Source organism: Opisthocomus hoazin, chromosome 20, assembly GCF_030867145.1.
Source record: "Opisthocomus hoazin isolate bOpiHoa1 chromosome 20, bOpiHoa1.hap1, whole genome shotgun sequence".
Taxonomy (NCBI): Eukaryota; Metazoa; Chordata; class Aves; order Opisthocomiformes; family Opisthocomidae; genus Opisthocomus; species Opisthocomus hoazin.
The window spans coordinates 13258138-13280787 of record NC_134433.1 but is presented as its reverse complement, the minus strand read 5'-3'; the positions used below and the strand labels follow the sequence as shown (position 1 = coordinate 13280787).

General features: G+C 45.2%; 1 protein-coding gene across 1 annotated transcript; it reads right to left on the bottom strand.

The window, feature by feature from the left end:
• Positions 1–1083: 1083 nt before the first annotated feature.
• Positions 1084–21457, bottom strand: AKAP10 (A-kinase anchoring protein 10). Its single transcript, XM_075440034.1, has 15 exons — positions 21086–21457; positions 17239–17286; positions 14760–14942; positions 13883–14437; positions 12318–12416; positions 11791–11875; positions 11313–11436; positions 10310–10446; positions 9064–9208; positions 8148–8321; positions 5886–5995; positions 4904–4986; positions 4265–4317; positions 3625–3720; positions 1084–2543 (listed from the first exon to the last, which is right to left on the bottom strand). Exons 1-15 carry the CDS (start codon positions 21246–21248, stop codon positions 2538–2540), a joined length of 2061 nt encoding a protein of 686 aa, XP_075296149.1. The 5' UTR covers positions 21249–21457; the 3' UTR covers positions 1084–2537.
• Between the last annotated feature and the right edge of the window lie 1193 nt (positions 21458–22650).

The window sequence follows — 22650 nt, the reverse complement described above, 5'->3', positions numbered from 1 at the left end:
GGCGCCGCGCTGCTGCCCCCTGGCGGCCGGCGGGGGGGGCGACAGCGCCTCGCCGGGGCCGCCGGTTCGAGGCCGCAGTGGGCGCGTTCCGCCCCGGGGGCTCGGGGAAGGCGGGGCTGGTGACCACACACGTGGGTTTTACTATTTTTCTAAAATAAAAAGCGGCAAAACCGGGACACATTGCCCCAAACATCCCCACTCCAATAAGAAAGCGCTCCAATGCTGGAGACCGCCTGGTTGCCACATGTGTCAACCCTTTGGGGGACAGCAGAGAAGGGCCGGGGCTGCAATCAAACGTGGTTTATTCACCATGTGAGCACTGGCTCGTTGGGCTGGACAGGAGGCAGCGAGGGAGATCCTGCACTAAGAGAAACTCAAATCTGCCAGGCAATCCTGTAACACAGTGAGAAATTCAACATCACCCATCCCGTCCAGCACAAACCAGTAACAACCACGACGAGCATCAGACATCCATAACTCTCGCCATCAACGTTCCATCAAACCTAAGCACTGCTTACAGAGCAAAGAGCTAAAACTGGCAGGCGGGTCCCAGTCACAGCCCAAGCCTCACTTTACACGCTGGCCACCACACTGTTTGCTACACAGCCTTGTAACGTAAGCCGAGGATCTTGTGCTCATCCATCCCATCCACCCCAGGCAGGGAACACGGCTCTAGGCAATATTTGTGCCCAAATCTAGGGCCTGTTAGCCCTGAACATGCTCAGCTGCTTAGTTTGGACCCTGCCAAGGTGGAAAAATGAGCAAACACCACACACAGAGGGCGTGGAAGAGGATTCAAGTGCCTGTGCAGCTCAGTATTGTGCTACAGGACCAAGTCCTGCCCCCTCTCCCTGCTTCCCAGCCCAACTGCGCTGTGGTTAAAATACTTTCTTATTTAGTATTTAGACAGAAATTACTCCTATTTCACTACACTGCCATTAACATCAGCCATTAAAAAGATGAAGAAATGTGTGCAAATGTACCAAGGAGAAATTGTTCCGCAGTCTGTTTTTTCTATGAACACCTGATACTCACATTTAAAAAAAACAACCATGTAAAGTCAAATCCCATCAAAACAGAAAATTGACACAAATTTTAATATTTATATATTTTAAATCAAAACACAATTAAATATAGTATGTTTTAAGTACATGAATACTTGGGCATGAGAGAAATAAGAGGTGGTACATAGTACCAAAAACCTATACACAGCCTTTTTTGCTTCTTTATAGACAATACAGTGTATCTCTATACAGTCAAATATTGCAACAGAATAACACTTGCTAGTCAATCAAGATATTTGGAACATTGGAGATGATTTGAGCTCTTTGCAAAGTGATTTTTTTTTTGCACAGGTTTGAGGAAAAAAGCAATCATAAGATTAAAGTAAAAAAAAAACCCAGAAGTGTTGTGTACTAACAATGCAGCAATAACGTAACAGTGAGACACAGAGCGCTTCTGATACCCTGAAAAATCAATTCACTGGGGAAAAAACAAAACAAAAGAAAAAAACAACCAAAACAGATGCTGTGTAACACAGTGGCTTTTTACTTCAACTAAAGGTCTGCAAGTTGCAAGTGTTGATAATGTCAGGGAGAAGGCGAGAGGTCACCAAAAATTATTTTTCTTTGTAAACCAAACATCTGGGAATTAGATACTGTGTTGGCTGGAGGACAAGCTATGGAGAATGGCAGCAATTGCTTTTTTCCTTGCTCATGGGATGGAGAGGGAAGAAAATGGAGCAGTCTGCAGGCGAGACTCCCCCGAGAACACGGGCTGCGCTGGGAGCCACGGCCTGGGAGCAGAGGGCTGCCGGAGCCACGGCTGGCCCTGGGGTCAGCCCTGCGCTGGCAGCAGGGCATCGGTGTGTGCAGGTGCAAGAGCTCGACAAGGAAGGGTTACACCGCCCAGGCTTCGCTCCTCAGCACTCCACGCTGCCTTCAAAGTTAATGTAGTTATGAAGTAAAATACATTTATCTTACAGTTTAATACGCATCTATTTCAAGTAAGGAAAAATAAAACTTCAAACTTTTTAGGTCATTCACTGCCAATAAATTCACCGTTTCAGGTTCACTTCTCCAGTGGCCAATGTCGGGGACACACCCCACGGCCTTTCCAATTATGTGTTTAAAAACTACAAGTAGTAGAGCTAGAAACTACAGCGAAACCTTTCCCTCTGTTCTGGCTTGTGTCCCATTCCAGGCATTTTGCTTAAAAGTCTTTTTGCGACAGGGTCAAGTATTTGTGAAGCTGATCACTGTTTCTCAGTGACACTCTCGTAAACTGCGTCTTCGTCTCTTGAAAAGCCATCATTACTGTGACTGCCACGTACAACAGGAAAAAGTGTTTCTTCACGCTCTGCAGTGGAGGTACACACGATTGCTTCTTTTTAATTCCTCCTTATAAACGAGGGAGATTTCGGCGGCTGGAGTGAGAGTGCTTTGTTTTTATTGGCTGTGTTAAAGAATCCACCAAAAGGGAAAGTTCACTCATTCTCGAAGCAGAAAACCAGATTTCCTGTCCTGGCGTTTCTAAAATCATAGCTGGAAAAGGAAGGACAGGGTTAGAGTTCATTTTACCCTACAACATACAAGGCAATCGCTCAGTAGAAAGACATTTTGTGTTTAAAAATGCTGAAGCCAGGTATGTTTATGAGTCTGGGAGAGGGAAAAAATCCTAATCCCACAAACACACTCAACCGCCTGATTACTGTAACCACACTTGCTTAACTGAATCCAGAGCATCTGCAGCCACTTGATATTTCTAAATACTGTGCTGAGAGACCTTTTCATCTAGCCAGGCTGGAAAGATATCGTTTGCAGCCAAGCTATTAAGTGAAATCATTACAGGAGTCATTTAAATGTGACCGCTCTATTCAAAAGCAAACAGTCACATAGTGAACCATGGATCCACCCGTTCGGGTCTTATCACTGGGCTTTGGCACATGTTTACCTTCAGTAATCAAAAAAAGTCTAAGTTAATTTTAGAACAGACAGATGCCTGAAAGCCAGAAGTACCAGATATTAACTTGGTAAACTGCCGCCATCATTATTTCACAAAATCTAACTGTTGCATCAGAACTGGGGTTTTTTGTTTGTTTTTAAGCAGAGAACACCTGGACTTGTATTAACAACAAAGTTGCTAGCCAGCAACACACAGCTTATGGACAGGGCTACTGGGTCTTTTCTGAAGCGCAGACACAGCACTGAGTAAATTAGCACACCCAGACAACTTTCCAGCTGTTGCGTTTTACTGACACTTCAGGCACATATGCCAGTGTTCATTAACATGAAACAGCAAGTGTGAACTCAAGTAAGGAATTACAGTATTGACCCTGCAACACAAACCACTCTTCACTAATAAGGCAGGTTGTAAAGACTCCAAACGAACAAAGACAATTTTAAAGCTTGCACAGGAGAACACTACAGGTATCTGTTACGAAATTCCCAGAGCAGCACGTGTAGGCCGGAACACTTCCAACCTTTGTTTCTTCGTATCATGCCATGCTAGTTTGAACATTTACCAGCGTGGGTTTCAGAGCACTAGGAAGGCAAGCAAGAGCTCTGCTCCTCCCACAGCCTGGCTTCAGGCAGATAAAGATAGGCAGCCTTTCCACCCCCTCACCTTCGTAACCTTCTCCGAAGGCTGTTCACATTGCGCCTGCTGCATAACGTCATTGACTATCATCTTTGCTATCCTCCAAGCCATCTCTTCTTGAGCCTGCCATAGAAAAAAACATCCCAAAATACAGATAGCTTCACATTCTTAAAATAAAAAACACAGTCCTCTCAGCATAATCCACACACTCCACCTCGGAGACGTGGTTAACCTTCACAACTCAGTGACTTGTAGTAAACGTACCCTCCCTCGATGGAAATGCACCCTGTTTCCATGCACAGCTCTAACTTCAGTTATGGTCAGTATTTATGGCTTGATGCAATTTCCAAGAGAGCTAGTGAAGTTTTTAGACTTATTTATTGAGCACTTGTCCAAGCCCCACCGCAGGGGGAAAAAGCAGCCTGTAATCCATGTACAGTGGTCACTCCACAGTAAAAGACACAGAACAGCAGCATTTCCACTCCTATCTGTGGATGTATCTCATAAGAAAAACCTTGACTGTAAGCACACAGTTAACCATTGTATTAGTTGAACCAGAAAGCACTGGCAAAAATCAGACTAGCTTCAGGATTAGGATCTTCAATACTTCGTTTCCCTGATCTACACTGTAAAGGAAGTCACAAGGACAACATAAAAGAGGACGCACCTCATCTGTGTTTCCTTGAACCCATTTCTTCATTGCTTGTGAAAACATGGACCCTAATTGAGATAAAAGACAGCAGGCAAGGTGTATTAGCAAACTCTGTGGCACACAGCTACAAACACTCATTCCTCTCCTTCCATCCTTCTGAAGGGTTCGCACTGCAGGCGCTGGGGAACACGAAGCTTGGCATGGAACAGAAAGGATTACACGGAGCCATGGTCCATTGGACACTGAACTCAAACCACTCCTCTTTACCAGAGCTGAAAAGCAGCATTAGCAGCAGACCCCAGACTGGGTGGGCAGCATGGGGACAGCTGAAGTGCTTTTTCATCTTGAGACCAAACCTTTGAAGGTTTGATCATCAGCTCAGCTACTAGCAGCTTACATCCCTGCCAGGTTCCATCGACAGCTCCAACTCCCACAGGCTGCTCCTACTCCCAGGAGCCCAGCTGCACCAGAAAAGCAGAATCTGGCTAGGAAACTGGGCCACAGGTGGGTTTTGCGTTAGTACAGGACGACCCCTTAAGCATCTCTACATGGCTTAAAACACATCTGGAAAGACTCAAAAATCTTGCTCTTCCTGACGGCAGTAAGGGAAAGCAGTTCTGCAGATGTTTACAGCAATAGAAAGAGGAAGCAAACCTTTTGATTTTTTGACATCGGGCTCTGGTTCAGATTCTCTGATAAACTGTCCCAGGTCACTGACTCGTCCAAACGTCATTTTCCTGAAGAGAGCAGGAGCAAAAGAACCACGCAGGTTACCAAGAGAACATCAGCATCATGGAAAACTACCAGTCAGGAAAACAAAAAACCCACCACAATCAAGACTCTAGTGTCAGAAGACTGGCATTTTACCAACTAGCACCTTTTCCACCTAAAATTGATACGTTGGGAAAAGTCTTCCTGCTCCTCTCATGCATCTGAATTTGAAGCGTACCCTAAAAATTCTTGTAGAAACTAGAAGTAGGCAAATGCTCCAATGACTCAATCGTGTCATATCAACATCACACTGTCACAAAATATCATTAAATATCAGCACTCTATGCTATCATAAAAACAGGTCATTAATGGAGAAAACGCTTCACAGCCCCTAGAAAGACAGAAGACTGGTATGCAACAGAAAAGCAAGGTAGCTATAGAAACAAAGCACTGCTGTACGAGATCCACTGAGCAGAAGAGCTTTATAACAAGGAGCAACTTCAGAAGCAGAAGCACAGCTGTGCACTCTGCTAAAGAAATGAAGCATAAGCTGCTCTCTGCCATGGGAATAGGGAGGAACCAAAATTGCACATTACAGTATCAAAAGTGCCTGAGCTCACTCTTCTCTGTTCCAACCCCAAATAGGAACTACTTAGCTGTACTTTGGAGTCAAAGAGGAAAAATAACTAGGAGAAAAAAAATAATTGGAAATATTTTTCTGGCTGCCATTCTGCTCAGAGAAACATTCGCTATGACATCGTGTTGTATCACACTACCGGAATACATTTACTTTCAAATATTAAGACTTGCACTAAGATTGCAAGGTCTCGCATTTACGCGTATTCTCAATGCAGGACAACACAGAAAAAATGAAACAGAGGTGAAACACAACTAGAAAGAATGAGATACACTGAATGAACCTTACCCTGCATATGTTCGTTGATATAAAGATTCTGGATCCAGACTTGCAGCATCTACAATTATTGCTTCATCAAAATTTTTCAGGATTTTAACATTAGCCTTTTTGACATTGGACTACAAATAAAAATTCTAAGTATTAGTGCCCGATGCAGACAACTAATAGCTTCAACAAAACTGCTGTTTTAGTGCTTTTACACTTCAAACTCCATAAAGTCTCTAAGCAAGCATAAAAGAATTAGACAGCATCTACACAGCGATGAATTCCTAACTCAGTATGACTTTTTTTAAACACAGGATGATAAAGTTATACGAACAGAGCCAAAGACACATCGTACACGTCAGCATACCTATGTGTAAGGACTGCTGACTCAGCATTATTGACCGAACAGATCTGTGTGCACATGTAGATTGTCTGTTTGTGAGTACATAACACTGAACTACCTCTAAAGCTGCAGCAGCTTCACTCATCCCACTCCGGCCCTTGGTAAGCAATTCCCACACATGCTATGCTTCCCCCACACGCAGAGAACAAACATTTATCTTTCAGCCTGAAGTATTTATGTAAGATTATGAAAAAAAGCCAAGGAAACATTAGCACAACAGTAGGGAGAGCAGAAATGCACAGCAATCTATCAGCACCCGAACACAGAGCAGAAACCTTTCTGGCAGCTGCCTTGCCAACTCCTTCCCTGCTGCTCTGCAGAAGTGCTGTTCTTTATGCAAAAATATGCAGAGGCCCGGAGATTCTCCTATTCAGATAAGCAGCAACGCACACCACAAAACGGGGCACTTCATTTCCTAAATTGTCCAAGCAAGCCAATTACCAGCAGCTTCCTGCTCAGACTATCAAGCAGCAGGGTATTTCAAGAACACAGATTTTATTCCTCACTTTCTAACTCCCCCTTGCAAATTAGGAGGTTTAAAAATATTGCAAGCAGGTAGTACAGCTTCCAAGCTGCCTGAAACACTGTACATCCACAATGTTGGTCTAGATACTGGATTTAAAGCCCGTGGTAGCACTGCAGCATGCAATAAAAGCAACTCAGCAAAAGCTGTTCTAGCTTAGCTTTTCTGCTCTCCGCTGGGCTTGCAGTTTGCAAGCTGACCTGGTTACAGATAAGCTAGAATCTGCTTATCCTCTCTTCTTTCACATCTGAATTCAGCAAAGCTAGAATTTTTGGAACAGACAACTCTTGGTTAAAAACAGCTCTCTGACATTATTGGGATGATTTCAGAGCACAATGAGCTCCACGGCCCGTTGCTGACGCTCGGCCCACACGGGAACACAGCTCTCGGAAAGCGGCACCACGAAAGGCAATAAAAAAGAAAGATGCTGGCCCGCAACCAGGGCGCCGCGCAAAGCAAGCACTCAGCGGATGTTTCTCGGTGACTCCGGAAGGGTAAGCGAGCCGAAGGAGCCCAGTCCCTTTCTCATTTCTGCAGAGTACAGCGAAGCAGCAGCCACATGGCTCCAACCACGCTTAATGAACGATTACAATGCCTTACCCAGCAAGGGACTTTTTTTATGCCCAGCTTTACAAACTACATACGTGCAAACAAAATTCAGGCATCACCCTCCAGCTCGGAGCAATACAGCCAAGTGCTAGAGCTCTCGCTTGGAAAGGGCAGGAGTCCGTCCATCCTGTATCCGAGCAGCGCGACCAGCTAGCTTGGGGACGACAGCAGGGACGAGTCTGCCGAGACCAGCCAGCAGCCACCACCTGTACTAACTGTCACTGCTCTGTGCGCGAGCGGACAGATGCCTTAAACCCCAGACCGAGGGGACTTTGCAGAACAGAAGATGTGGCACTTCAGCAGAGCTGAGCACACAAAACTTGCACATTTATATTTAAATTCTACGGCATACGCGCAAGTGTCAATTTTTGCCTAAAGTTATAACTATCATATTGATAAAAAAAATGTTATTTCTAATAAAAAGCACTCTTAAAAGTTACAGCGCTATGTAACAGTCTTCAGTGACTATCAACAGCTTAATAAAAATGTAACTTTGATGCAAAGAACTAAAAGCAGTACAAGACTTTGGGTAAAACAAACACGACGGATACCCTTCCATGCCAACACTGCTGGTTTGAACTCAGCAGCAGGCAGACTAAATGTGTCCTAACACGACACAGGCTTTAACATTACAGTGCAACGGGAAGCTTCACAGTACAAGATGTTTCCTTACAGCACAGGAACTTTGATACCGATACAGAAAAGTGACTGCAGCATCTCTTACACCAGAGTCAAACCACGGCACTCCTACCTGGGAGGCAGAGCCATCTGGGCCCCCTATGCAATCGCCATCAGGAGAGCTCCCGGGGCCGTGAATACTCAGTGCAATATTCCCTCCTGGAAATTCATCTCCTCGTACTGAATGGATGAGATCGTTCAAGTATTTGTAGTAAAGGTTGCTGGACAAGAAACCAGGTAAAAAAACCTGAGAGACAGAAGGAGTCTTCTTTAATCAAGGCTGGCCTGCACAATCACCGTAGGTCATTTGCCGAACAGAAGGGACACACGAACATCTCAGGCCTTGTGCAGATGGTACACAAGGAAAAGTGTCCACACACGGAATTATTCTGGATTAGTGACTGCATTGCTTTAAATCTGAATCCTACTGCAAAATGAAGAAAAATAATTATGTATTAACCAAATCCTCCAGTAACTGGAACTGAAGAGCAGATTTTTGTTTGTTTGTTTTTCCCTCTAGCAAGGCCTGACAACCCAATAGGCTTACAGTTCTTTTGCCCTGCTGTTCAAAAGTCAACAGCAGCTCCAGAGTCAAATCACTAATCCCAGGTATTCCAGAGTTACACTGTTACCCACAGCACTGGTATTACAGTTGCAAACAACTGCTACTAGCAGGAAGGGAAGATTTCTAAAGATACATAATGAGCTGTTGATAGCAATTCACATGGGAGGAAATTCTGTTACTTCCATTAAGGTGCAACAATCACCCAAGACAAACATTTCACAGCGAATTAACAGTCAGTGGGTGGTATCCCTTCAAATCAGGCTGGGGAAAACACTCCAGCAAGTTTTACCAGAGCTGTCCTGTTATCCAGGCAAAGCAAAAGAGCAGGACAATGCATAGATGCTGAAGGGAGCACTCGACACACTGCAGAATCTCCACAACATCTTTAGTAACTCTCAAAACCTTTCTGCAGAAGGTATCTCACCGTCTCCATGGTAGTCCACGCCTGCCGTAAGGGAGTAGTGAAGCAGTTTGGGAGAGGACCACCTTCCCTGCAGATGTTGGATTCAATCTCTAATCTCACCGAGTCGTCAAACCCAAGAGGATGCGTGGCTTGAAGGGAGAAGTACCTGCAGCGCCGGACAGGGGAAGAAGACAGCACACAAGGATTTGCAAGGCTCTGTAGGTGGTCAGCACCCACCTTCTCCACCGAAGACCATTAATGATGCTGCAGCCACTAGATGGTGCTGGCTTCAAAAATGTACGTACAACCGATCCTCATCGGGTACAGGGGGAAACATCCCCAGTTCACAGAAACGGTTTTGATAAAGCCTTGCTCGAAAGACACAGATAAAAACCAGAGCATCATGTGACTACTGACGAGCAGAATCTTACACACAGAGCTTTGCAGCAGGGAAGCAAGAATGAGGCAGGAAACACCCAGAGCTGTGAAGCAGCATTTGCTCTACCGACCACGCGACTGAAAACTGAGTTTGTGGATGAAGCTTGGGGGGGGGTGACTGGTAAAAGTCAGAGTGAATTGTTTGCTTTCTCTCCAATTATTATTTCCTACTAGGGTAAAAACTCTAACAAGCTTGTAGCAATGAGTCTTACATTTAAGCTTAAGAACATTTTTTTTCTGGAAGCAGTTTTGATGTCCATCTTCTAGTTGCATTATTGCTAAGGTGAAGCACAAAATAAAGGAAAAAAGTTACCTTACTGAGGAAAGTCTGACATTAAAAGGGATCCGGACATTTCCTTAAAAAAGGAAAGTCTTTAAGAACAAGTACTATTTGGCTTTTACTATGTGTGGTAACAGCTCCTACAGACTACTTTAAATGGGTAACAGCATCTGAACCTTAGGGTTTTCCTACAGTGATGCATCTGCTGTTAGGTTTAACAGCAAGTGTAAACCCTTTACACTTTCAAATGGCAACCAATCGGCTTGGATATTTCATAACTAAACATTAATTCAAGCAATCAAGTCCTGAAAGTTCTGAATTATGCTTAAGAACAGAGTCCTTATAACGATTTTCTCATGTATAAAGAAAAATATTAGCAGTTCTTGTGTGCACACATCCAAGAACACCTTGATAAAACGTGTTTCAGCCTACCAGTGCAAGATCGCACAGTGCCGTTCGCAAATGAAAAGTTCCTTTTGCACAGTGCAACACAGAAGTACAAGAACAAAATCAGAGTTTCAGAAACAAATAATTGTTGAACTCCCTCACTTGTCATATAAAATCATGGCATCATTCTGTGCTTCTTGCCCATCATACTGGCCTTTTTTGGCAGCAAGTTGAGACTGGAAGTTATCTGCTGCTAACCAGAACTGCAATACGTTAACTGCATCTTCCTTCTCCATGTACTGGAAGGGAAATTCAAAAAAGAAGAGAAATTAAAGAACTTTTAGCAAGAAACTTTTAATAAGCGCAGACAGATCTGCTCCTTCCCATTAAAGTAAGAATCATAGTCCATATATTAATGATGCAAAATTGTCACCAGGGCATACAAATATGCTGAATTTTCAGATACAGTGTTGCAGACAGATTTAGTTTGTTTAAAAAAAAAAGAAACTTGTGACATTTCTTTTCTGTACTGATTTTCACATCTAGTTTCCAAACAACTATTTATTTGTATCATACTAAAGACAGGTGAAATGCTATTTCCATGCCATGCTTAGCTTACACTGAACTCAGCACATTGCCTCGGCTTCCCAGCTTGCTGTTTCAGACTACACTGGCTTGTCAGACTACCAGGACAAGCATTTTACTACTGACAGATGATTCCCTAAAGGGACAGGACCCTGCAACTGTAAAATCATACATTTAACCTACCACACCCCAATCTGGTATCCTCCCAATGTAAAGCTGGTGAATTATTTGTTATCTGTAAGAATGCTTAAGGCTTTCAAAGTCACTGCTTCATTTGGCAAGATTAAGATGACTATGCCAACGCTTCTACAAGGCAGAGACACTTAGAAGCACTCACTGAACTCGAGCAGATACACACAAATGCTCATTCTACAACATGGTGTACAGGTTTGAACATTTGAAACAGTTCTACACATGGGCAGGAAACAGTTCAGTGCATTTTTTCCCAGAAAAAGATACAGTTTAATTTTTTGGTTATATTTGAGGTGTCTTTATTAGAGTCATCAGGGGATGAATAGTCTTTTCCACTTGATAGAAGGGAATAGTAGTAAAAAAGCCAAACCCAAAAGCTAACACTCACCTCAGAGAAATAGAATAGGGCTGATTCACAGAAAAGTATGTCAGCCAGATAAACAGTCCCGCTAGTCAGCACCTCAATCTGGTATTTACAGAAATGATGACTTCGCAAAAATTCGCTAAAGTGCCTGCACACAGAATAACAATTAATTATTAAGGGTCATCAGCATTCAAGGCACCTTATGAACCGATTAGTTCTTGCCCCAGAAGTCTCACGCTTTTAGTCCGATAAAGGCAAAACAAGCAAGAAACCGCCCAGGGTTACAAGTGACACAAGCAAGATCCAGGGAATGCAGTAACAGCGTGCACACAACCTCCGCAAGCGATCACAAGGACAGATTTGGAGGAAGAGATCTGAGCAGCTTCAAACAGAAGACTGCACAGACAGGGATTCTACGGTTATGCCTCCACAAACTTATAACAGAACCACCTTTTGCAAAGGGACGACAGACACAAAAAGCCAAACCATGCAACCAACTTACTCTTGTTCCATTGCATTAAACACTATTGACTGGGCTGTGACAAAACAGTTAGGGTCCACTTGTCCATCTTCCCCACAAATCTTTGCTGCAAAGAAAGACCAGGTTAATTTTAACACGCATTTGGCTGATCGAGTTGAAAGACACGCATGATGGCTAGTTAATGAAAAAAATTGAGTTCATATCCATTAGAATCATCTGGTTCTGGCTGTGCAAAAAGAGCTTTTAAAGTACTGCAGATAGCCAAATGATAACATTACAGCGGAAGTATCTGATTGAGACTCCAATCTGGATTCCCTCCATAACCACCAGGAACTCTTTCACTAATGTAAGCAAAGTCTTCTGGGGATATTGCACAGCACTACTGAAAGGTCAGATCCACTGACGCTTACAATGTGATCTACTATCTTTCTACAACTGACCTTAAAATTCATAAAAATAAAAAGAAATACGAGTGCGTGTGCTATTAAAGATACATTTTTATGGGGAAAGAGGAAGCTCTGAAAGGAGTATGCAGCATACATTCTTACCAACTATGTCATTTCTCATTGCTTCTGTAATAGGTATTGGTTTAGCAGCATCTGGAGAAATATATTTGGTAAAAGTACTTACTGCATCCCGTTCTATACCTACAAGGAAGAAATACAGAATCAAACTTTGAACTCCTTGGCACAGGTCTAAAATGAGGCTCAAATAACAAACATCTGCTCTTCAGAAAAGCAAGAATCTAATGATCAGCAACAAGTTTCCTTTCCATGAAGCTTTCAGTCCACTACTCGATACTTTGCTGCTGATAAGCTACAGTGACCTCCAGCCAGGTCACAACAAGCCCAGCATGGACTGACGAGTGAGATGGAACAAAGCAACGCAGCTCTGAATCCCCTACCACCAGACAAGAAGCACCCTGGTCCTCAGCTGCACACCTTAGTCCCAGAAGTAACGCCTTTCTGGCAAGAACGGCAGTGAAGTTCCCAACTGGTAGCTCTCATCATAGAGAATATAACACACTTGCATTATAATGGAATTAAAAGAAAACAAAAAAAATCTTAAAATGGGATGCCTTAGAACGAGATGTATGCTTTACATGTCATCTTTTGAGAGTTGGGACACTGCTCTGGAAGAGAGAAAAAAAAGTTATACTCCAGGCTTCTCAGACTTCTCAAAAAGGACCCAGTACTTTCAAATTCTTTTTACACATCAAAAAGCTGAGGTGCTTTTCGTGAGTCAAGTGTCACTGCGTTTGTTTGAGCTACTTTGGGGCTGAGGTTATGTATTGTGGAGGTACACAATAAATAACTATGAGAAAGACAAACAGCAAGAGAAAGGGATGCAACACAAGGAAACAGTTGGGCAAACAAAAGGAACCAATATGAAGAAAGGAGTTTCCTTTTTGTCTGTAGACTTGCACAAATGAGGGAGGACTGAGTAGATGTAAAGTAGAGAAACAGGTTACTGTGCATGTAGCTTACTACCAAAAGTAAATATTTTAATTTTATCCTTACTTCAGCAGCCTCTGAAGAGGTGGAATCCAAATCAGAACAAATCAGTTACAAGGGGAGGAAGTCTATCAAATAAATCCAAGAACAAAAACAGTATGTTCCACACAAAAATCTCTACAAATCTCTTGTAACCATTACTTATCTCATTTTACGTGATACAGGATATTTACCTTCTGTGGAAAGTTAATTAGCAATTCTCAGCCCCATCATCCAAATTTTCTGCAATTCTTTTAAGTTGGGGTGGGATGGGTGAGGGAAGAACGGGACATTGCAACGTTCATCTTCATTTCTTAAAATTACACATGTAAGAACAGAAGTGACCTAAGCTTATTAGAGTACATCACGATTCTGAAGCCTTTCCAGCAGCATATTTATATTTTAACAACCAGTCACACAATACACAGCTCAAACTGACCACTAGCTTATACAGCAAGTTAACATTACCGATACACAACATCAGTTTCCTCCTCGCAACAGCGCATCATACTCACTAAGCACGCGTGAAAACCGAGGCAGCTCACCGTACAAGCCCAGCAGCAGCCAGCACGTTCCCCATCTCCCTTCCCTTTTCAAGCAAAGGAACACATGGCACTTACTTTTCATTAGTTTTCCTGACAAGTCTTTCAGTGCAGAGGAGGGGCTGTTTCTGTTTGATACTGTAAGCTTGGAAGATTCTTGCTGCTCAGCTGGAACAGAATGGGTCCCTGTCTCAGATTTTCTTAGACAAAGAACACTCATATTGCCGCTCTCCTGACCCGAGAGCACGTGTTTCGGGCTGTTGCTAGTTCTGTCGTTCTTGTCCGGAGCCACTGGCTTGGTCCTGAGCAGGCGGACTGTGCTAGAATCCTCCAGTCTCTCCTCAAGCAATCCAGCTGGAGAAGACGACGCAATTTCTTGCTGTTTCGAGGGTGACACTGGCTCTGCTAACGAACTCTGCTTAACAGTGTTCAGGCTGTGTGCCCTTATACGGGACCATGTTGTGGAGTGGAAGCTTTCAGCCTCTAACCAAAACTTCACCAAGTGTTCCATTCTGCGTAATTCCATAAACTGGATAAAATAAGGGAGGGCTACATTGTCCTGCAGAACTTGTTCCAGGGTCTTTGAAAGGCTTGCTTTGGTCTCTTGAGCCTGATAATTCAGACACGATCTGCCTAAAGAACAACATCAAGGGAATGACTCCATATTGTACTACAGACATGGGCACTCGATGCAAAAATACCCTGCGATGCAACTGGAGAAGAGATGATTCAAACATACTGGTGTTACACAAAGTGAAGGAACCTCCTTCAACAAACAAATGTAGTGTCCCCATTCAAAGTCTTTCCAGGGTAACACAGATGCCACTGTTACAGCAGTCATATTTTTTAATTACCTAATCTACTTGCCTGAAAACCAAAGGACCGTGAGCATACTAGTAATATACATAGAATAAAGAGAAATGTTGACATTATTATAGAGCTGATGAAGCCTTACCTAAGTCTCCAAAATGAGCAGCTTCCATGTGACTTGGCTGCTTCTTCAGGGCAGCTGTCCGACTGCTAGAAAAAGAGTCCATGTTGGCAGAGATAGCGTTAATTGCCACATGGCTTGGTCCTGCAGCCTCCAGCAAGGCATGATTTCTCGTGCTTCTTCGAGGGGAATGTACTGGTATTGGAGCTGGAATCAAGACAGGAGTGATCAGAAGACAAGGACCCAAAGACCTCTTCTAAGCAGTATCCCACGCTAAGCACCCCAAGATATGCCAGAGTTTGCAAGAGTCATCTTATTAAAAACCTCACTGTACCACTGAGCGTCATCTCTGATCAAGGGTCTGGTATGAGTGAAGACCACAGAACTAATCAAGTTTTATTATAGCAAGAATAAGCTCACTTCCAACACATCAGTGGTACCCACCCACTTGTACTTTCCTTGTTCAGTAGCTAATCAAAAGATGCCAAGTCTAAGTTTACACGTGCAATATTATTCCTGAGTCTTCCTGCTTCCTTGATAACTGCTATCCTAACGGCTTAATACTTTGTCAACAATTTAGTCTAGTTGCAATGTTCTTGCCAGCCCACTTCCATACCTTTCTGCAGGCTAAATGGTGTTACAAAATCCTGAACTACAAAGCTACCTGGGAGTTTTAACAAGAGTATTTTTCAAAAACATGTTCTTTGCCTCTATTTGGTTTTAAGAGAAAAAAGCAATAAGGAAATCCCTCTGATGAAACACAGGTTATAAGCCTTAACCCCTCTAGATATTTTAGAACACAGCTGGCTATTTGAGCCCAAAGAGAAGAACTTCCTCACACAAGACTCTGCCAGGGAAAAAGCATCAACTAATTGTTAATTGCTGACAAAGCTGCAAAAACCAAAGCAGGCTCCTAGCCATTTCAACAGCTCTCAGGAGATTGCAGGTGCTTGGGATGTCACGCGAGGACATCTCACACCTCTGGCTGCGGGTGTCATCTGACGAGCTTTATCTCGGCACACCACTTCCTCACAACTTGTTTCATCAAGGCGTCACAAGGCATCAAGCAACTTGGTTTTGATGACTTTCATGCTGCATAACTTTATTTTTACCCGCAGTTTCATGATGCACGATGACAGAAGTTGACAGTTTCGCACTTGCACGTCACGGTAACAGATACCTCCGGAGCAACAGCACAGCTATTGCAAAGTGCTTCTCCATTCGCTGTGTTTGGCACCAGGACACTGCTTGCCACCTCTGACACAGCCTCTGGCATTTAATACCAACAATAATGGAGAACACAGATTTTTATTTCCCCCAGGCCAATGGATGGCAGCCAGTTGCTTGGCTGGTGACAGGAACTGGGGAAAACTTGCTGGAGGCTACTCCTCGTGCAGAACCAGAGCCCCGCTCCTCATAACAGTTTAGGCTTTTGTGAATTAGATTCAAATTTAATATTACGAACATTTGAGGAAAAATTGTCCTACTCAATCGCAGGATCAAACACCTGTTCCAAAACCTCCAGACAGCCCCACACCACTACCCTAACATCCTACAGACCATGGAGTACCTGCTTGCCAAACTGGAAAGATGCTCTCTGCTTGCAGCAGCTCACAATGTGTAATAAAAATAAACTGGAAAATTTACTTTTATTTTTATTTACAGGTAATGTAAGCTCTTTCAGCCAGTCATCAGAGACTGTAGTTGCACTGAAATCACGGGGTGTGCTATAAATGGATGCAACTTACTGTTTCCCATATTTGATTTGAAAGACAGATCACCAAGGTGAAAAAAGCCTTTAATTTGCTCTTGATATCCAGATAACACATTAACAAGTACAGAAACAGGATTTTGTCTGAGGATATAAAAGTAACAGATCAGATTCACACAAAATACCTCATCTCCTTTTAGTATTGCAATAAAACTGACAGGATAAATAATCTTGTTTTCCCACGATTTATAAACTGCCTTCCCATCACGATTTTTTCCCCTCTCCAGACAGACCTAGCAGCAAGATCCCTGCGTCACAGGGAGCAGCGTTAGGACAGCTATTCACTCTGGCCAAGACTCAGCTCTTCAGTCTTGCAAGCCACATCAGTCAAAGTTAAGTCAGACACTGTCAGCCTCTTTTGCAAATTAGACACAGTTAAGCTTCATTTTCAAAACTGCAAATTACCCTACATGTGAGCAAGAAACTTCAGCAGCAATTTGTCGCAGATAAGGAATAACCACTACCTGCAAGGTGACTGAATTGCATGATCACTTTGAATTAAAGCTCGCGCCTGACATAATTTAATAACCTCCTGTACTTACAGATTCAGCAAGAGGACTAGGAAAGCTCAGTTGCTATAAATAGTCAGAATTAAGTTTTGGGTTTGTTTGGTTTTTAACAGACAGGTCACATCTGTGCTCAGGCGTAAGGAAATTATCCCACTGGTTAAAATAAAAATGGCCGATGATATTAGATATCTGAATTGACAGACAAAATAAATATCGATCTTACTTTTAATTGCTTTCACATCTGTGGTCTTTTCTTGTTCTTTGCCTTTCACTGTAAAATACAAAGGAAAATGTTAATGCTGTTTTGGGTGACTAATCGCATTTACCAGAGAATGGACATAAAATTCCCAACTTCAGCAAGTATCAAAGGCAGATGTAAACCATCATTTTGTTAAAACTAATTTAAATCTGCACATCTAGAGCCTGACAGAGGCTTTCAAAGCTTTCGTGCTGGTTTCTTTTCAAAACCAAAACCTTATCATCCATGAATTAAGTTGAATGAAACACAGTACCTTAAAATTAGCATTGAGAGAGATGCTTGCTGTCTATCTGATTAAAGCAAGGCTACACTCAAGGTTACTTTAACAAAGAGCACTAACCGGAAAGAATAGGAAAGATGTGTTTTAAGAGCAGGGCATTGGCAGATGCTCTCCCTGAGCTGGAAATCATACACCTAAACCCAACGTCTCCCCGCGTTACGGGAAGAGCAGGACAACACACAACAGAGCTGTACATGGAACCAGCTCCACAAAACCAGAGCCAGCCCACAACGCCTCAGTCATGACGGATACCACAAATGTTCTGCAAACACACTGCAAGCAGTTAATTCTCTCACAAATAATACTGTTTAACTATCAACCAGCCTACGGCAAGCAACTGATGGGAAGATCATTGTTAAAAAAAGTTGTGATGGAAAAGCAATTTTTTTTTTTTTTTGAAATAAAGGAAGCTCCTGAAGGAAATGAATGAGGAGATCTGTTTAAAACAAAAATAAAGAAACTGAAGGAGTACATAAACAGGATGGCATGAGAAACAAATTAAGTGGTGATATTGAAGAACATGATCTACTACCAAAGCCTTCTCTGGCTGCTCCAGGCTGGGATTATTACTACAAATAGGTTATGTTTGAGCACCGATTGTGGAGTCCTTCCAAATCCAACAATAAATCACAACCCAGCACAATCAGACATTTAAATCACAAAATACGTGTAGATTAAAAAAAAGCCCTTCCTATTCTGACCCAAGTATTTTAAATATTTTAAAGGGAAACTTCAGCCTCTGGTTACATAATTGCCCTGCACAGCGGCAGCTGCAGCACGGCCGTGCTGCCAGCCTTCACTGCAAGAAGTTAATCGTTGCAGGTCTGCAAACTGGCAACTCAGCATTTAAGATTTAAGCTAGCAGCTAGCACATTCCCTCTCCGATGGAGAGGTTTAAGCCTCTGTTAAAAGAGCTGGAGGCTTTTAAAACTGCACTCTTGCAGCCAGGTGCAGCTGTAAACAGTGAGACCAACCAGCTTTCACGTTACTGAGAGCGTGCTGATACGCAGGGGGGAAAAAAAAAAAAAAAATCACTGAAAGAGATCTGCATGTCTGAGGTAATACTGAGGTACAACAGGAACGGGGCACCCTCTCTCCAGCACTTCGAACCTTTATCTTTCCAAAGCGATTCCATCAGCTGATTCATCAAACCAATTCCATAATGATCAGCAGTGACTCCTGAGTTGCAACAGAAGAATCCTCCCTAAGCCTGTTTTCAGTTTAAATACATCTGTTCCTCCTCACCAGCTCCTCTCTAATTACCTACTTCCTACTGGTAATACAAACTCCCAGTTCATGTTCCCAACCTCTTTATATACAGGCTTTGTTTGTCCCCATCAGCTCCAAGCGGAACAAAATGAAGTAGCTAACAGCAGAGGACAAAAGAAAACTCCTATACATGACAAGACCAAATCCTAGAGAGAAGTTTCACTAGAGTAATTTACTTTCACTTTCCTCAAAAAAGCGGATGTTACTTGGTGTCTGTGTGAAGCCAGAGAGACAACTGCGGTACAGGATGACTGAGGACTGAGAGTCTGTGAGGATTTCCAGCAGCAAAGCCCATTCACAAAGGAGCCACACAGCAAACCGCCCCAGCCAGCCACGTGACGTTTGAGAAATTTAATTCACATCTTCAAATACAGAAGAACGAACCAACCTAAACTGCTCACACATGTACAAAAAAAAAAAAAAAGACAAAACTCCAGAGGCCAGCCAACTAGCAGGACTGCGTACGTTGTTTCCAAGATATCCCCAGTGAATGTGCATGCAGTCTGGCTGTTCCACTGATAACAATTTCATACTCTGCCCTCCAGCACCCGGCTGCTGGTTCAACTGCTGTAGTTTAATTTCTCAACCTGTTATCCAGCCTCGGTCTTCTAAACCTTTATTTTAAGGCCCATGCTAAAAAAAAAAAAAATCACTGCTGTTTCTGAATTTTCTACACATTCATAGTTTTATGATCCTTGCTATGATTTAATTTTTAACAAGTTACTTTAATTTTCATCCAATGCTCTATCCTCTTAAAGAACAATAGCTCAGCACAAGAACACCAATGCTTTTATCTGGTTTTGGTCTGCACGCATCTAGTCTGCAGAGTTTTACCATAAGCCTTAATCTGTTGCTCTTCTCCCAGCTGCAGTTTAAGACCTTTAAAAGCCAGTATCTAAAATGGAGATTATACAAAACAGTATTATTTGACGTATAACCCAGATGCTTACTTCTCTCCCCTCCTTAACAGTGCCCCTCTCGGGCATTTAGCTCTGCCTGTGCTGCTCTGACCAAAGACCTTTTGATTAAAGTAACACAGATACTCAGTCAGAGATTACTTTCTCCCTGGGAAAGTTTTTGCCAACGCTTACATTGTTCCTATGCTTACGCATCAGGATGGAACATCAGCTCAACAATTCTCTTCATCAACCAAGTAGCAGAAGCTATTTTTGAGTAGTTTATAAGCACTATGAAAGTTCTATTCTGCAGCTCAGTGCTAGTATGTAAACAGCCCAAAAAGGATTACGTCACTTGCAAAGCCCTCAGTGGACTTCAAGAGCCTCCAGAACTACAACTAAGAACACAAGTTTAAACTCTTTTCTTCCAGGACTCACCTCCACAAATGAAATTTTCAATGCTGCCGCTTTAGCTGAGCAAGCTTACAACAGGACATGCCAGTCACGAGCAAAACCACTGCCTCGGTCAATACGTTCTTTCCCCCTAACCCACAGTCTTGCCTCCCAAGATGCACCCTTTGGGCTTTGGCACCTGGGAAACGCTTTGAGAGCATGAGAGCACGCTGCATCCACCACTGCTGGACAAGCAACGGGCACGCTGCCTGAACTACAGCGTTACGAGGTAACAGCAGAACTTTCCCAAGCCGCCCTTCCTCAAAAGTGCCACTTTCAACAAAAACCACCCAAACCACACGCGGTGCCCACCACGTTCCATCACAAGCTGCAGCACAAGTGCCTTCAAAACGTTTCGCTCTCAAGGAACGTTTAAGCTATATCCATTTGCGCTATAGGAACGTTATATGCATTTCAGGAGTCCTAGAGCTCAAATCCCATTTTGTGCTCCATAACATCAACAGCCACGTTACAAAACAAATTGTCAGTGACTCCTTGGCGTTTATGAAGAACTCGGTGCGGCGAGGCTGCCTTCCCATGGAGGGTTTCTAGCTGCTGCCGTAGGACGCTCAGCCTGTTGTATTTTTACGAAACCACGCACGTCAGCGCTGTGAAAAAGCCATTCTGGAACCAGGCAAAGCGGCCCAAAAACCGCCCGAGGCCCGCCCCGCTCTACAGCGGGTACCCCGCCGCCCAAACCCCCGTCCCGCCCGGCTGGGCGGCCCTCCCCGGCAGCCCGCCCGCCCCGCCGCCGCTCCCGGAGCCGCCCCGGGCAGCACGGAGGCCGCGGGGGGGCCGCCCGAGGTCACTGCGACGACGGCCGACACCCCGAGACCCCCCGGCAGCCATCCCGGCCCCCCCCGAACCCCGAGGGAGGAAAAGGGCCCCGTCCCCGGGAGGCGCCCGGACTGACCGTCGTTCGCAGGGAGCCGAGCTTCCTCTCGGGGCCCGCTCGCCGTCCCCGGAGGGGCAGGGCCGGGGCCCAGCAGCCGTGCGGGGGACGAGGCCGGCAGCCGCCCCTCAGCCCCGGGCCTCCCGCCCGCCGCCTCCCTACCTTTCCGCCTGAAGAAGGACATGGTGCCGGGGAGGGGGGCGAGGCGGCCGCTGGGGAGGGGGGAAGAAGGGGAGGGAGGGGGCGAGGGCAGCGAACCGGGCTCCCTATGAATGAGACTCCTTCCTCCGCCCGCCGCCTCCTCTCCCTCCGCCTCTTCCTCCCGCGGAGGCGCCACCGGCCGCCATATTGTCAACAACCGCCCCGTTCCCTCTTCCGGGCAGCCGGCGGCCCGCCGAGCATGACGGGATGCGGCCGCGGCCGCGGCCTCCGCCTCACTCAACATGGCCGCCCCGGCGTCGGGCAGGCCAGCCAATCCGCGAGTCCGGGCGGCCATCTTGGGTGAGGGCAAGACGCTCGCGGGGTCCGGGGAGGGGAGGGGCAGGCCGGCCATCTTTGATCAGGCCAGGGCGCTGAGCGGCGTGAGGCGCGGGCGGCCATGTTGGATGAGGGCAGGAGGGCCTTGGGGCGGTGTTTTGGGGACGCTCTGGCAATTTGGGCAGGTCCCGCGGGCGCAGGGTGACAGCGAGCGAGGGGCAGGAGGGACCGGCATGGCAGGGCCGGCGAGAGCTGAGGTGCCGTGCAAAGCACCCTGGAGACCTCTGAGACGTGGGCCCAAAATGGCCCCTTCGGCCGCAGGGGCTGCGGCAGAGGACACGCGACAGCCTGGCAGACCCCACGTCTGGCCGAGCACCGGCGCGGCGTGTGGGGACTTCGCAGTCCCAATGGCGGCAGCCACAAGCCGTGGTTCCCCGTCGGCGCGAGGCCCTGGTCCCAGCGGGCAAAAGGCCACCCTCTCGTGCATGAGGTGCGCGGTGCCGAAAAACGTGGCGGGGCTTCCTGCAGCTCGGTCATTCCGTCGCAGACCGGCCGGTTGTCGGTGCGGCGGCACCAGAAGAGCCTGCCGAGCGGCACAGCGCCGGGCGGGATGTGGGCGCAGGGCGCGGGCGCTGGAAAGCAGGGCGGCTGATAACTCCGCTCCGTCTGCGTCCCGAATCCTGCCACAGAAATCCTTTTAATTATCCTCCCGAGGCAAATCTTTTTTCTGAGCTACGAAGGACGTTTGTAGCTACAACGCATTGCTTACGTTGGTCTCTGAAGAGCAGTGTGTGATACAAATGCTTTACAAACACTTATAAAGACTGTTATTATAAATTCCAGTTTATGTTTGAGGAAACCGAGGCACGGCGCCAGAAAGCCGCTCTCCCAAATGACGCAGCTACGCCTGACCCGTGCAGCAAACCAGGCACCCGTACGCCTTTGAAACTGCCGCAAATGCTGAGAGCAACGAACGTCTGCGACAGTGAGCATGGAAGAACACAAACCGCGGCCACTTTCCTGTGGGCTTTGGCACTCCGTACCAGACAGGAATTAGCTTTCCAAACACGTAACTCGCAGCCCAATTCCTCTTCAAGCTCTTTCATGCC

Excerpts from the sequence above, each read along its gene's own strand:
- AKAP10 (XM_075440034.1), bottom strand. The coding sequence starts at position 21,248 with ATGTCCTTCTTCAGGCGGAAAGGTAGGGAGGCGGCGGGCGGGAGGCCC. Across the intron at positions 17,287-21,085 it reads TCGGCTCCCTGCGAACGACG|TGAAAGGCAAAGAACAAGAA; the intron begins GTCAGTCCGGGC and ends TGTATTTTACAG. Across the intron at positions 11,876-12,317 it reads AATGAGAAATGACATAGTTG|CAAAGATTTGTGGGGAAGAT; the intron begins GTAAGAATGTAT and ends CTTTCTTTGCAG.